Consider the following 16,650-nt stretch of genomic DNA (forward strand, 5'->3'; position numbering starts at 1 on the left):
ACATGAACTATTCAGAATGGTGTCAAAGCCCTTTCCCCATACCATTAGTATAATACCCCATAAGCATTAATCTTATAGTCTTACCTCCGCAGTGGGCCAGTCCATACAGGSTGTACCCTTTGTTGCAAACACACTCAAAACCACCAGGGGAGTTCACACACGTGTGACCACATGTCCTTTCGAAATAACACTCGTCTATATCTGTCATTAAAAGCAGAGGGATATTCTTTTCAATTTAAGGTAGTAGAAATTGGGGTTTTAAATGGTACAGCATGGTATCACTAGGCGATGAATTGTGGCATTGTCTTTTGATAGTTAATGGTAGAGACAGCAGCATCTTAATGACGGGTTGTATCAGAGGGATGAAATCAGTTTGTACTAAACGTTAAGCTTTAAACTAGCACATGTTAAGGATCTTCAGAGGAATCCTTCAAGTCAATACTGGCAAACCGTTCAGCCTCCCACTCTCATTGTCTTATCTTCCAGCACTTACACAGAACAACAGCTCAGTATACTGTGCTGTCCCAGCCCCTTCCCCAGGTGTAGGGCAGTCAGGCAGGAGAGTGAAGAGAAGAGGCCTACCCTGGCAGAGAGTGAAGAGAAGAGGCCTACCCTGGCAGGAGAGTGAAGAGAAGAGGCCTACCCTGACAGGAGAGTGAAGAGAAGAGGCCTACCCTGACAGGAGAGTGAAGAGAAGAGGCCTACCCCTGACAGGGGAGAGTGAAGAGAAGAGGCCTACCCTGACAGGAGAGTGAAGAGAAGAGGCCTACCCTGACAGGAGAGTGAAGAGAAGAGGCCTACCCTGACAGGAGTGCTCGTCAGTAAGCAGCTTGAAGCCCTTCCAGCAGTTACACTCAAAGCTGCCGATGGTGTTCCTGCAGAAGTGGTCGCAACCGCTGTTGTGCAGCTCACACTCATTAATGTCTGTGAGAGGCAAATTATAAAACTGTTATTATTCAGACAGACATACACTCCCCTCCATATATATTTGGACAGAGAAGCAATTTTTAAAAATGTGTCTCTATACTTAGGAGACGGTACATAATGTCAGCTTTTATTTCAGGGTATTTCGATACATATCTGTTTTACCGTTTAGAAATTAAAGCTCTTATGTATCTAGTCCCACCATTTAAATAAGTCTATCACTTTTAGTGTATTAAAGTTGTCAAAAGGTTAGCATTTAAATAGTATATCACTTTTAGTGTATTAAAGTTGTCAAAAGGTTAGCATTTGGTCCCATATTCCTTGCACGCAATGACTACATCAAGTTTTGCAGTTTGTTTTGGTTGTGTTTTGGGTTATGTTTTGCCCAAAAGGAACTGAATGGTGAATAATGTCTTCTGCCATTTTGGAGTCACTTTTATTGTAAGTAAGAATAGAAGAGGTTTCTGAACGTTCATGTGGATACTACCACGATTATGGATGATTAGTGAATAATGATGAGTGAGAAGGTTACAGAGGCAGAAAGAACGATCTCACTCATCGTTATTCATGATTCTTTCATGATTTTTCTTAATCATGGCATTAACAGGATTAATTTAGTATTCAGAAACATCATATTTACTCACTTAGAAAGAAAATTACTCCAGTCATCATTCAACCATTCAGTTCCTGTTGGGCAAAACACAACCAAAAGAAACTGCAAACGCATCCAACGAGTTCGTAAAGTCACAATCTTGATGTAGTCATTGCGTGCAAGGAATATGGAACCAAATACTAAACTTTTGACTATTTTTATACACTGTAAGTGTATTTGTCCAAATACTTATGAATTCTTCACATGGAGGAAATTTGTTACATTCTGTACTGTAGCCTCATATGAAACATTTGATCTCAAATCTAAAATGCTGGAGTATAGAGCCAAATGAAAAATGTTAGCTTCACTGTCCAAATACCTATGGAGGGGAGATGTGAAGCTTGTTAAATAAAAGTACACTGAACTGAATAATAAGAGATGGAGATGAAGATGGCCTGCCTCCAAAATGGCACCTATTCCCTTAAAAGTGCATTACTTTTGACCAGAGCCCTATGGGCCCAGGTCAAAAGTAGAGCACTAAATAGGGAATAGAGTGCCATTTGGGACTCAGCAATAGAGATGGAGTTGAGGTTCTTGGTGGACGGCCGGTCTGACCTTTGCACGTCTTCCCGTCAGGCTGCAGAGAGAAGCCCACAGGGCAGCTGCAGCGTACGCCCGTGGATGTGTCCTTACACGTGGAGTCACACCCCCCGTTATTCACCGCACAGTTCTCTGAAAGGCCAGCGTGAATAGATTCAATGTCAACATGCCGTTGTTATGTACTATACTGAATGAAGGGTTATAAAATGCCTATACATCATGTACTATCATTATAGAGCTATTGCCAAAGTCTGGTTTATAACAATACCAACAGACATTGAGTAGACAACAGCAGTAGTCCTAGACACTGAGCTAGCAACCAGTCACCCAGTCAATACAGTGTTTTACTAGGTGTGAACATTGACACAGCACACCATGACTGACAGTGCTATACATTGGGCAACCCAACGCCATCCCCATCCTAAACGGAAGGAAAACATGTGAAATGTACCACACTGTCACAAAAGCATATTTTTCAGGGGAGGAATCGGGCGGTGAGAAAGTGAGGGTCCATAGTCATTTGACAGTTTGTTCTAAAGCCTGTGGAATGCCTTGGTTTACTGGGCCTTGCTCTGCTCCCCTCTGAAAAACACCTGGCTGATTCCTGGCAGCATAACCCATGGTAACTAAAGTCATTCAAATAGTCCAACTGACAGAATCCTCTCAGTAGCTGAGTCTGTTTGGTTTTGTTATTTTAGTGCTGTGTAAGTAACAATGGGTAATAACAGTGGAATTTGTGCAATTATACAATTATTACCCATGAGCAGTCTGCGCTTGACACGTTTGTCCACCTCAGTGAAGGACGTGGCGTTGTGATCAGAGCTCTCAGTAGTTGTCTCGTCCCGKTCTGTAATACAGACAGTGGGTGACGTGAGTAACAGTCAGTAACCTAACCAACAGAATACACGTAGATACATACACYGTYTTTTAGTKTAACTAAAATAAACARAYGTCAYCATTTAAGAAAATGGTTTGCACCAAGTTGCCTCCTGTTCTGTTCTGTRTGCTGATGCACAGTAGCTGAATTGCCCAGTGCACACCTTGGCGGTCTGTAAGTGTAGTCTACCTTCCCTGGATGTTTTTCTGTGTTCCTCTCTGTAACCAGCAGCATGTTTACACCTAAGGCATGCAGTTTGGCTGTCTATGCGTGTGGCAGATACGGCAGGAGATGGAACTGTGAGATGGATCTGGAGACAACTCAGTGATAATCCTGGACCCCACACACACAGTAGCGCCGCGGGAGAAACAGATACTACCCACAGGCCTACCGTACGTCTCCTTCCTATCTGACGGCTGATGCTTATCATATCCACCATGTGCAAATGGAAGAAATACACACTCGCTATCAGGAAGGATGGCAGGCTCCTCAAAAGGATTGCCTTTTCATCCACAGGCTCAAGATGTGATCATTTAAACAGGTGAGTTTCAGTGGGGGAGAGTAACAAAAAGGAGAATGAAGAAGTGTACAGATGGAAATATCTAGAAGGATCCAGTCCATTTCACCATTGTTGACTAGGTAATCTGGTTTACCATACATGGAGATGCTTAAAGGTAAGTACCAAATCAAATCAAATGTATTTATAAAGCTCTTCTTACATCAGCTGATGTCACAAAGTGCTGTACAGAAACCCAGCCTAAAGCCCCAAACAGCAAGCAATGCAGGTGTAGAAGCACGGGGTATGTAAGTAGGCCTGGATGTGGTTGGTCAGCACTTACCTACACAGGACCTGCCGTCAGGGTGCAGGGTGTACCTCACATGACACCTGCAGATGGGCCCCTGCTCCATGTCCTCGCAAGTGTGCTGGCAGCCCCCGTTACCATGGTTACAAGTCACTAGGCCAATGACACAAAACTTGGGTCACTTCCAAAGTTCAACTCATGTATTATCTAAACAATACTCTTGGTTGAGCTGGCTATACGATCAATCACAAAACTTCACACATACAGATGCAGCCTCTTTGGTTCTTGGCCAGCTCAAATCCTGGGCGGCACTCGCAGGCCACTCCTCCCTTGGGTGTCTCCTTGCAGATGTGAGCACAGCCATGCTCCTTATTCATACAGCTAAGGCCCTCTGGGAAAGAGAGGTAACACTTTACATTAGGTTGCTCCTATACCTGTGTAATAAACAACCTTAACTACACTACTAACAACAGTATATTCACATATGTTACATATAGTACATGGTAATGAAATACAGAGCAAACAACTGACACTGCACACACCCAATGATGTCTGATGATAGATTATTGAAGCCGCCTGACTAGAAATCTGCCACAACCCTTTGGAGCATGGGCCAACAATAACACTTCCTAGAGAGGGCTGATGCATAAGCTGACATGCAAGTGCAGTGGACCCATCAAATGTGCAACTCCAAATGGACTGGGCTGCCTAGCTTTTTCAAGCCATATCAAAATAGAGGGGAAAGAAAAGCAAGTGGGGGGGAAATGACAAAGAGGTAAAGCCCACAGGCAGGGGAGAGAGCTTTTCCTTGAAGCCAAGCAGAAACAAAGCTAAGAACCTCACCTTTGAGGGGAATCTCAGATACAGTCGAAGTCGGAAGTTTACATACACTTAGGTTAGAGTCATTAGAACTCGTTTTTCTATATATTTTTTCTTTTCTTTTTTTTCTTATTTTTAAAAATTTACCCCCTTTTCTCCCCAATTGTCGTGTTATCCAATCGCTAGTAATTACTATCTTGTCTCATCGCTACAACTCCCGTACGGGCTCGGGAGAGACGAAGGTCGAAAGCCATGCGTCCTCCGAAGCACAACACAACCAAGCCGCACTGCTTCTTAACACAGCGCGCCTCCAACCCGGAAGCCAGCCGCACCAAGTGTCGGAGGAAACACCGTGCACCTGGCCCTCTCGGTTAGCGCGCACTGCGCCCGGCCCGCCAAGGAGTCGCTGGAGCGCGATGAGACAAGGATATCCCTACCGGCCAAACCCTCCCTAACCCGGACGACGCTATGCCAATTGTGCGTCGCCCCACGGACCTCCCGGTCGCGGCCGGCTGCGACAGAGCCTGGGCGCGAACCCAGAGACTCTGGTGGCGCAGCTAGCGCTGCGATGCAGTGCCCTAGACCACTGCGCCACCCGGGAGGCTAAAACTCGTTTTTCAACCACTCCAGAAATTTCTTGTGAACAAACTATAGTTTTGGCAAGTCGGTTAGGACATCTACTTTGTGCATGACACAAGTAATTTTTCAAACAATTGTTTACAGACAGATTATTTAATTTATAATTCACTGTATCACAATTCCAGTGGGTCAGAAGTTTACATATACTAAGTTGACTGTGCCTATAAATAGCTTGGAAAATTCCAGAAAATTATGTAATGGCTTTAGAAGCTTCTGATAGGCTAATTGACATTATTTGAGTCAATTGGAGGTGTACCTGTGGATGTATTTCAAGGCCTACCTTCGAACTCAGTGCCTCTTTGCTTGACATCATGGGAAAATCAAAAGAAATCAGAAAAAAAGACCTCAGAAAGAAATTGTAGACCTCCACAAGTCAGGTTCATCCTTGGGAGCAATTTCTAAATGCCTGAAGGTACCACGTTCATCGATACAAACAATAGTACGCAAGTATAAACACAATGGGACCACGCAGCTGTCATACTGTTCAGGAAGGAGAAGCGTTCTGTCTCCTAGAGATGAACGTACTTTTGTGCAAAAAGTGCAAATCAATCACAGAACAACAGCAAAGGACCTTGTGAAGATGCTGGAGGAAACAGGTACAAAAGTATCTATATCCACAGTAAAACGAGTCCTATATCGACATAACCTGAAAGGCCGCTCAGCAAGGAAGAAGCCACTGCTCCAAAACCGCAATAAAAAGCCAGACTACGGTTTGCAACTGCACATGGGGACAAAGATCATACTTTTTGGAGAAATGTCCTCTGGTCTGATGAAACAAAAATAGAACTGTTCAGCCATAATGACCATCCTTGTGTTTGCAGGAAAAAGGGGGATGCTTGCAAGCCGAAGAACACCATCCCAACCATGAAGCATGGGGGTGGCAGCATCATGTTGTGGGGGTGCTTTGCTGCAGGAGGGACTGGTACACTTTACAAAATAGATGGCATCTTGAGGAAGGAAAAGTATGTGGATATATTGAAGCAACATCTCAAGACATTAGTCAGGAAGTTAAAACTTGTTCGCAAATGGGTCTTCCAAATGGACAGTGACCCCAAGCATACTTCCAAAGTTGTGGCAAAATGGCTAAAGGACAACAAAGTCAAGGTATTGGAGTGGCCATCACAAAGCCCTGACCTCAATCCAATAGAAAATTTGTGGGCAGAACTGAAAAAGTGTGTGCGAGAAAGGAGGCCTACAAACCTGACTCAGTTACACCAGCTCTGTCAGGAGGAATGGGTCAAAATTCACCCAACTTATTGTGGGGAGCTTGTGAAAGACTACCCAAAACGTTTGACCCAAGTTAAACAATTTAAAGGCTATGCTACCAAATACTAATTGAGTCTATGTAAACTTCTGACCCACTGGGAATGTGATGAATGAAATAAAAGCTGAAATAAATAATTCTCTCTATTATTATTCTGACATTTCACATTCTTAAAATAAATTGGTGATCCTAACTGACCTAAGACCGGGAATTTTTACTAGGATTAAATGTCAGGAATTGTGAAAAACTGAGTTTAAATGTATTTGGCTAAGGTGTATGTAAACTTCCGACTCCAACTGTAAGTACTTAACATAATCAGATTTTACCGTGGTCATTCTACATATTCATATACTTTATACACTGAGTTTACAAAACATTAAGGACACCTTCCTAATGTTGAGTTGCAACGGGGGGCCCCATTTGCCTTGAAAACAACTTCAATTCACCCTCTGAATGGCACGCATACACAATCCATGTCTCAATTATCTAAAGGCTTAAAAATCCTTCTTTAACTTGTCTTCTTCTCTTCATCTACACTGATTGAAGTGGATTTAACAAGTGACATCAAAAAGGGATCATAGCTTTCACCTGGATTCACCTGGTCAATCTATGTCATGGTATGTCATGGATAGAGCAGATATCCATAATGTTTTGTACACTCAGTGTGTATGGGATTCAGAATCACACTATTATCTCCTATCCTAATACCATCATTGGCTTTTTCCCAGGTCACTGTAGAGAGCAGCTCCATTATTATTATGCTGCAACGGCTGAGTGGATGTGCTGGTAGGATTAGTAACTTTTCCAAGGGAAACTCAATGTAGTGAAAAACCTTTGGATCTCTTCATTGAATTTAGTGAGAATAAAACAACAATAGATGTGAGAGCTTTATTCTAATGTAAGACACAGGCCACAAAAGCCCAAGTGTTGCAGTTATTAACTTGTTTTGTTCTCTGGGACACGGTGCTCCTTTTCCCACAGCATGGGTTCTTTGGAGCCCAAATGCTCTAGATAATGCCACAGAGAGGGGACCGACTTAACAGCTGTCATCCCTCATTGTGCTGTCAATCACACTCTTGTATGTGAACATTCGAGAATTAGCTCCATAATTCTCTGTCGTGCCCCTGACACGGCTTAGTAGCCTACCTTAACACGAAAAATGACACACAGACACACACACACATAGGGACGCACACACATAGACTGAGACACAAACATAAAGAAACAAGCATGGACTGAGACACAACAGACATGCGTACACACACACACACACACAGACAGACAGACACAGAGAGACACATACATACACACATTTGAAGGTGGGAAGGAGAGTTGGAAGCCATCACAGGGCAGGTATTCCAGGGGTACTCACCCACAGAGCGGTGGATACATGTGTGCTGGTTGTCACTGAGGAAGAAGCCCTCTTTGCAGCGGCACTCATAACTCCCCATGGTGTTGACACATGTATACTGGCACCCTCCATTGTTGAAGACACACTCGTCCACATCTGCAGGCAGAGCCAGGACATGACTTCTCAGAACAATGAAATAACTGGATGAATGTTCATGAATTCCTAGGCTAAGTCTTCATGAAAACTATAAAGAAATATTACAACAAATCTCTATTTACCTGGCTGTCACACATTGTTCAATGGCCTTAGCAGAATAGAAACGAATTCCCTATTGAAATCATACACTTTTAATGCCATCTTAATTCACCGTATAGGCCTAAAGTTATATCTGCGAAATGATTGTCAGACACTCAATACATCAAATGTTGTTTACCTTGTAGTCTGAAATGTATCTTACCTAGACAATTATGTCCATCGTGCGCTAAATTGAATCCATCATGGCAAGTGCAACGATAATTGCCTGGTATGTTGTTACATTCGTGTACACAGCCACCATTGTACTCGATATCGCATTCATCAATGTCTAAAAGGGAGTCAAATCGAGATTGATGAATGTTTGCCATTTGAGCATTTAATGGAAAAGGGTAATTTCAAACAATGGGCCACATCATTTAAATAAAAAGTAATGCATTATGCCAAGGTTTATGATATATAATCAAAATTTCATTGAAACTTGTCTTGGTAATCCATGGAACTCTTGGTCCAAAGAATTCAAATYTGTCTCATATGATCCCAATACAAACATGAGTGATGAAAGAAACAAGGAATTACAGAGGAGATAATATCCTTCACAATGTTTACCGTCGCCTTTAAAGCCTAAAGCCTACTTTACACGTGCACTTGTAAGAGGCTTGYGTATTTTGACAAATAGCATCAATGTGACAGCCATCACTTCCTTCTGCGCATGGATCCGGGGTTGAAATCCACATTATGGCATAAAATGTTACCAGAACAACATTTCGTTATGAATCTCAAAAATCTGTATTTTAGTCATGTACATTATGATTGTGGGATTAACGTGCTCCTCATTAAATCCCCAATATTCAATTCAACACTGAATAATTTCCGTTATATTGGTAAAAGTCTATTTCACCAGGTTCTGAGTACTAAAGTTAACAAAAAATTGATCCGATTGAACCTGATCAATTATTCCCAAAAGTATTACAGTTAAGAAAAAATACAAGTCAGGACCCATTCCTTATCATCTGTACATTTGTTATTCCTTTTACCTGAAAACAAGTTAGTAGGTAGGTTCAAATGTAGGACTTCATTAAACAAGTTAGTAGGTAGGTTCAAATGTAGGACTTCATTAAAAAAGCAAACAGACAAAAGAGATTCATCAAGTTCCAATCCCTACAATTGAAGCCAATACTAAGTGGGCAAACTATAATAATGTAAACAAAATAAAGTCTGCCAAGTAGTTGGAAACTATACATCCTTAGAAAACAACAACATGGGCGCAAACACTCTTATACAGCGTGCGTAAAAACGGTCTTTGAAACTCCTAAAACGTACCTGGGTTCTCTAGAAGAGCTCCGCTTTGGCGAGTATTTAACAAGAGCAAAAACAAACAAAAGTCTCTTGCAATACAAATTGCTCCCATGGTGATATGATCCAAGTTTTGGAGGTGTCCTTAAAAGGATGCGTTTGCACTGAAGTCTTGACCAAGTGTCCGCCTCATTTTCATTCTAGCCTGTCAGTCGGCTTCACGAGTGGCTCTGGAAAGAGAAAGGAGTGTGTGTGTGTGTGTGTGTGTGTGTGTGTGTGTGTGTGTGTGTGTGTGTGTGTGTGAGAGAGTGTGTGTCTGAGTGAGTGAGATGGAGAGAGATAGTGTCTGTTTTATTTTTAAACTTTTGTGAGTGTAATGTTTACTGTTGATTTCTGATTGTTTATTTCACTTTTGTTTATTATCTATTACACTTGGTTTGGCAATGTAAAAATGTTTCCTATGCCAATAAAGCCCTTTACTTGAATTTAGAGAGAGAGGGAGCAGGGAGAGAGAGACTACTGAAAACAGAAGCAATTGAGAATATTAGATAAGGCTGTATAGCTGATTTTATAACCATAAACCTATAGCCTACAGTATTTTATGTAGGCCTAGGAAATGTGTCTCTCGTCTGGCTGGACGAAAAGAGCGGTTCCCAAAATATTCCATAAAAGCCTGACTTTGTAAAATAAATGTAACTCCGCAAATCTGCACCGTGCCCTGTTCTATGTTCTTTTTCATCCTCCTGTTGTATAAAGCGGGCATCTCTGAATGCCCAATCCTCGAAATAATGGTGGCCATAAATTATCCCATTGTATTTCACACTTGACTGCTCCATACTTGTGTAGAGTCTTTGTCGGCGATTAAAGTGCCATCCTTTGAAATCCGTCTGTTTTGTGGAAATAGGAGCGCACGCACAGCTGCGTTGAAGCGCGCTCCTCTGTATCCAAGTGAATATAATTTAATTTAAGATCTAGGCCTAGCCTTTTGCAGCGTTCAAGTCATGTTGGAAACTCGGGACCTGCGAGTTAAAATGAATGTAAGTTATTTGCGCAGAGCTTACTGTTGGTTGATAATGCGATACTTCTCATGTGGGAAACTATGGTATCATCTTTCTACAACGAGTATGACGCGTTCACGTGCTAGTCGGAACAAGGAACCTCCCGAGTTAAAATTAACGTAAATTATTTCAAATGAACGTAAATGACATGCTTAGAGCTTACTATTGGTTGATTGTGATAGTCCCCAAGTGGGAAACTCGGGATCATCCTTATTCAACGAGTAAGCAAGTCTTACATTCCCGAGTTCTTACTAGCAAGTAAACGTGGCTTAAGCAAGTCGGATATTTTCCGAGATTCCGACCTGAGATGAACGGGACATTGACTTGGCAATCGACATTGGAAGATGGATTTATGCCGCACTCATGTCATGTCGGAATATCGGGACCTCTGAGTTAAAATGAAAGTAAATTATTTGCGTGGAGCTTCGTATTAATTCATTCTGGTACCTTCCGCCTAGGTAAGCATGACGTGAATACGGCTTTATATTGAAGAAGCCTTCATGCGAGCTACTTCATGCGCCTTTGAAAATTAGAGGTTTGGGCAAGAGACATTCTATGCCTCGTTGGCCTACCTGTGATCATTGATTCTGCGCACTGCTCCCATGTGTGAGGCGCTAGGCGTACATTCACAAGGAGGGTTGGCATTTGTCAGATATGTCACTACCTAAAAGTACGGGCGACGAAATTAAAATACTGTAGTTGAGCTATTATACTGAACTAGTGAAAAAAGGCGGCCAAGTGCAACTCATAAAATGCATTATTCATTGCTTTAATATAAACCAACACTCTCTCCAATCTCTACGATGATTAAACAACGTGTTACGGTTTGAGTACCATCTAGCGGTTGAAATGAGATCACGCAGGCCCAAAAATGATATTTTATGTTTTATTACAAGACAGAACTAATGTAGTTGTGGAGATACAGAATAACAATATAGCCAAAAACAAAATAAAATCGAAAGAAGTGCACAAAATGAAAATGACTTGAAGGTCCTAACGGTTCAATTAACAGCATCAGTTTTACAAATGGATTTGAAATAAATAAATATTAAATGACATTACAGATTGAATTTCATGATGTAAAAGGAATGTTCATTCTTATCAGGCACACATGATCAAATGTGCCATGCAAACGCCAATAAAATAGGCATTTCACTATATACAAAAACAGTTTAGAATTTCCATCTTGATAAAAGAAAGCAGCAGCTCTCCTTTTAATGACATTATTTAAGAATCACAGAAAGATTTTCAACACTCAACTAACCTGCTACACAAAAGTAACTGTTTTGAAAACCAAGGTTATACAGTATATTGACACAAACCATTCTACTGATTTAGTTCAGTTATAGCAAATAAATAACTTTGCACAACAGGACACCCTGTCTACTAGCCAGGTGCCAGATCTGTTTGTGCTCTTGCAAACTCCACTGATATCATTGTCAAGCCATACAATGTTTGGCATGACAATGAGTAACAAGTTGGCATGACAGAACAGACAGACTGGCACTCAGGCTACCTGTCTGCATGTCTGACAACAAACTGATAATAATTCATGTCACTTACTGCAAAACTGTGCATTATTTAACAGAGGTACACATCTGATTGGTTTGACTTGACCACTGACCAGAAATGTATAGAAAACAAACCAGAAACGCATGTTGTAGCTTGAGGCAAAGCCACATAATTATGAAATATCGATTTAAAACAATGAAAAGCTGAAAAAACAATTTTGCTAAGAGGCGGATGGACTTACAAACGTTGCTCCTTTAACATTTTGGTAATTTCTCACATTCAAAATGTCTGCATAGTCTCAGCTTTGATTTGATTCTGTAAAATATAAAATACACGTTCAATAACAGAGTAAGTCGCTCTGGATAAGAGCGTCTGCTAAATGACTTAAATGTAAATAACAACATGCCAACAAACACAGAACATTAAGTGTGTAAGTACTGCTTTTGCCTTCAACTCATCGCATAGGACAAAGATATGGGTGGTATTCAGCAGGCACAAAACTGTGTTACTGCTAGAAGTTGTCCAACACCACATAGCTAATTTTCATAATTGGTTGCAAAAGCTTTGCTGCATTGTGCCTTACCGAACACAACCCTCCTGAAGCGTTGTGACAAACTTGGGGATTAAGCTAGCCACTTATTGGCCAATTAATAAGTTACAAGTGATGCCATAAAAGAACGCCTCAATCTAAATATTTCCACATCTGTACACATTTAGTGATTTAAAAATATGAGTTTTCAATCCTGTAATTTAAAATAGTTCTCATAGCCAAAACACTCCCAAGTGTATATATAAGAACACTTCAACATATGGTTATAAAAATGTGCATTTTCAGCTCATGGAAGACTACAAATAAATAATTGCTGGTTTTCATTCCAAGACAGAGATGAGTTCTGCATGCTTGGTCTAACTCAATCTATCGTGATTCACTTGCATGTAACTGCTGGAAAAGCAATGGATAAGCTCATGTTACGGAGTGTTTACTCATCTGACAACGTACAATACTACTCAGTGCTTGCCAAACCATGCATGTGTGGGATAGAGTGTGATAACACATGCATGTATACATTTAAAAGGCCATTCATACTGTATAAATTCACTGAAGACCCCTAAATACTCTTAGCCCATAACCCTTTATATATTAAGATGCTATAAATCGAATTAAATCTGCTTGAGTGTCAGGGGAACACAAGTATAAGATTATTATTATTATTTTTTTTTTTAAATGTCCATGCCATCAACGCAAATAAGCTGGTTTTAGAAATCTAGCTGGTGGAGTCTTGCATATCAGCACAAGAATACTTCATTGACAATTAGACAGCTGTATAAAAATTTAAAAAAATCATTAAAAAAAAACAGGTCTGGATGCTGGCAAAAATAACATAATATATACAAATGCTGGGAACCATAACACAGAAAATAAGCTTTAAATGTTGCAAACCAAATTAATCAGACCTGAATAGTGTGCCCGTCAAGGCCAAATAGAATTCTGCCTCATCCTATAAATAGTACAACTAATGCATTTATAAAAACAATTTTTGGTTATTTTTAGTTTTCTTTAAAAAAAAGACAAGAAAATGAATTATATGTAAAAAAAATAACAAATACACATATCAAAGCAAAAATAGGAAAATCATTTAGCCATCTAAATGCACAGTGAACTAATAGGGAATGGTTTTGGGGGGGTAGTCTGCCACTGGAGACAACTTGTAGGGTGTCATGGTCACCCCAAGAGGGTGCTCAAGAGCCATCACCAGTCCTCTTTCAGGGCCTCTGGTAGCGGGAGAGGTGGGGGGTGAATTGCGGGAAGGTGCGTGTCCTGCATGGGAACCAACGTCTCCTGCTTCTTGGAGCTGCAGCAGGGCTTGAAGAGACGTGGGTCAATCATCACCTCACCAAAACGCCCTTTGTAMACAATCCCACAGCACACCTTTTGCCTACAGGGAAGAGGATGAAGTATCCATTCAATAGTTTGTCCAAAAAGCAAATCATTTTTGCAGAATTGTCAGATAAATTACAGTACTAAATGAAATTTTGATTTTCCAGACAGACTTCAATTTCATATACTTCATTGAGATACCTTTTCCAGTAAGAACGGTCCAGGAAGGAAAAGACAGAAGGAGTGGGGCGCCTCTGTTTGGACTCAATGTCTGAGCCGTCATCTGACTCGTAGCTGGGGGACTGGGATGGAGACATGCTTGAGGTCGTGCTGTGGGCATCAGAGTCTGAAAGGACAAACAGGACCATTTGTGGCGGCATTCTCTCACAGTAAATGTTTGAGGCAACATCTGCATGTCTACCTGGATCCTCCAAGTAGGGCCTAGTGACTAAAGTGAAACAAAGACTCACGCAGTAAAACTCAGTGGTTTAAAAATGTTGAAGGTGTAGATATTCTATAATTTTGTTGATTTAACAAGTGACCTACGTTGTCTTTTGAATTTGTGAAGCCTCTTCAGTTTGCTTTTCTTCTTCCCATCACTGTTCTTCATCTTCTTGGGTTTGGTTAGCTTGAAGCCAGGCCCAGCTCTTGCATCCACAACCTAATGTCATATAATACATGTCAATCACTCAACTTCCACACAGCATCAATTACATGAAAAATCACAGTGAATCCTCATTGAACTAAAATAACAAGATGGTGCATACATGGTTCCAGTTCTTCTTAGAGCCTTTTGGCAGTTTTTTCCATCTTTTTACTAACAGCACACAGGCATTGCAGATGTCTCCCACACGATCCTCTGACAACCTTGATAAATAATCAAGGAAATGAAAACAAAAACACCTCAAGCCAATCAGTAAACGTCTTTACATAAGACAGAAACTTAACTTATATATGAAATCATATTCTGAAGCACTGCAAAGTTAACATCGTTGTCCTTCAGACAGCAAAAAAACTAAATCAGTCCTAGACTAGTTACTAATATCTTCCCAATTCAATCTGTTGACCATCACTTGTTTAACCTTTTATGGCATACAATCACTGGGACAAAAATTGGTGCAAACTCTGCAATAACATGAATTAGAATATACAATACATAAATAAAAGTGTGTAATGTTTAATACTCCATAAAAAGGAAGTATTTGATGAATGCAATGTTATCATGTCATTAACACTTAAAGCTTACCCAAAACATAGCCTGAAGGTTTCTTCATATCTGCTGCTGTCAGTAAAGCGTGAACTGGAGGACTTGGTCTTGCAAATGCAACATCCTTCATGGCTGCGATATATTTTAGACTTGTGAAAACCAAACATGATGATCAATGGGAAACCTACAGAGAAATAACAAATAGATTACCAAAGGAATGCCATCCATTGAATGCAGAATAGTAATAGCACTGTAACGTTCCTGCTGTAAAGCGTTCCCCTGGTGGAAAGGGGCGGGTCACCACATGTGGTCAAAACATTGAGTTAGTTCCATTTAGAAGCCTTATTCTACAATTTCAGCTATCAATAACTTCGCGCGGAGACAGGCTTTCTCATATTTATTGACGATTAACCTATTTTAACTACACAAAATTTGCTATACGAAGCACACACACACAAAAAAAAAACTTTCCTTTCTGCATTTAGATACACCTTTTATCAATCTTGCAAGCTACTATACCGATTAATGACAACCACTTAGCCACGGTGTTAACTTATATCTAGCTAGACGTCCCCGTTATTATGCACACACAATTAATGTTGTAGGCAACGACTACCATCTCGCTTTTTTGTTTTCTGACTGGAGGATAGTATTTTTAAACAAAGCTCGCGGGACAGGAACCAAAGGATGAAATTGGTTGAATGTTTTTTGAGCACAGACTCACACAACTAAATCTACCCAGTTTTGCAAGCTAGCTATTCAATTTAGTAGATTACAATACAACAAGGGTACATTGCCACTTGCAAGCAATCCACCAAAATAGAATGGCAACATCTGGCAACCGCTAGTAATGACGCCATCGCTAGCTAACTTGGCTACTACAAATACTCTACAAATTAGAACAGTGGGTCGTTGGTAATAAATTAACTATGCTTTTCTTGCTGCAATTTTGATCGTTTATCTGTGTTTAGAACTGATATGTTTTTGTCAGGAAAGTGATTCTCAGTTACTTGGGGAATCCGAAACAAAAAGCGGGGAAGGAAAACTCCTTCCAGTGAAGAAACAAAAAGCGGACGAAGTCATTAAAAAAAATGCGGCACAAAAAAGTGAATTGAGCAACACTGGCTTGTTTTATAATTTCAAATAATTGTTGTTGTAAGATTTAACACGCACAATAATTGATATCGTTTCCTTCCCTTTAAATTCAAACGTTCGCCCGCTGAGAGCGCCAAATAGCAATCTGACTATTGTTGTTAGCTAGCCTGCTAACGTTAGCTAGCTACCACGCCACGCTCCATATCCATGCTCTCCCATTGTTACAAGGACCCCCGTGCAGATATAGTTCGCACGCGACAGACTAAAATGAAATGTAAGATCTGTAAAACTTTAGCATTTACGTTAATTTCTAAATGCAAATGATGTAAAAAAAAAATAACAGTGGACTTACCGAACAAAAACTTTGAATCTTCGCCGTTGTCTTTTTACACACTGCGCATGCCTTACTACTACTGCTGCATACAGCTGGGTATTAGAATGCCATTAGCATAAAAAAAAAACATGATAATAAAGCGTTCCAT

General features: G+C 40.6%; 2 protein-coding genes across 2 annotated transcripts in view; both read right to left on the bottom strand.

Moving 5' to 3' along the window:
• scube2 (signal peptide, CUB domain, EGF-like 2) overlaps positions 1 to 9,043 on the bottom strand; it is a 21,453-nt gene extending 12,410 nt beyond the window's left edge. Inside the window, 9 exon segments of the mRNA XM_070447329.1 lie at positions 85 to 201; positions 802 to 924; positions 2,132 to 2,248; positions 2,874 to 2,963; positions 3,833 to 3,949; positions 4,062 to 4,187; positions 7,891 to 8,025; positions 8,327 to 8,479; positions 8,750 to 9,043. Coding sequence (XP_070303430.1) covers positions 85 to 201; positions 802 to 924; positions 2,132 to 2,248; positions 2,874 to 2,963; positions 3,833 to 3,949; positions 4,062 to 4,187; positions 7,891 to 8,025; positions 8,327 to 8,479; positions 8,750 to 8,858 — 1,087 coding nt within the window. The 5' untranslated portion in view covers positions 8,859 to 9,043.
• A 2,304-nt stretch (positions 9,044 to 11,347) lies between these two features.
• On the bottom strand, positions 11,348 to 16,628 carry LOC111974547 (SIN3-HDAC complex-associated factor-like). Its single transcript, XM_024002319.2, has 7 exons — positions 16,521 to 16,628; positions 15,113 to 15,257; positions 14,634 to 14,733; positions 14,413 to 14,527; positions 14,068 to 14,212; positions 12,390 to 13,924; positions 11,348 to 12,343 (listed from the first exon to the last, which is right to left on the bottom strand). Exons 2-6 carry the CDS (start codon positions 15,238 to 15,240, stop codon positions 13,738 to 13,740), a joined length of 675 nt encoding a protein of 224 aa, XP_023858087.1. The 5' UTR covers positions 15,241 to 15,257; positions 16,521 to 16,628; the 3' UTR covers positions 11,348 to 12,343; positions 12,390 to 13,737.
• Positions 16,629 to 16,650: the final 22 nt, after the last annotated feature.

The sequence above is a fragment of the Salvelinus sp. IW2-2015 genome, linkage group LG15 (genome assembly GCF_002910315.2).
Source record: "Salvelinus sp. IW2-2015 linkage group LG15, ASM291031v2, whole genome shotgun sequence".
Lineage (NCBI taxonomy): Eukaryota > Metazoa > Chordata > Actinopteri > Salmoniformes > Salmonidae > Salvelinus > Salvelinus sp. IW2-2015.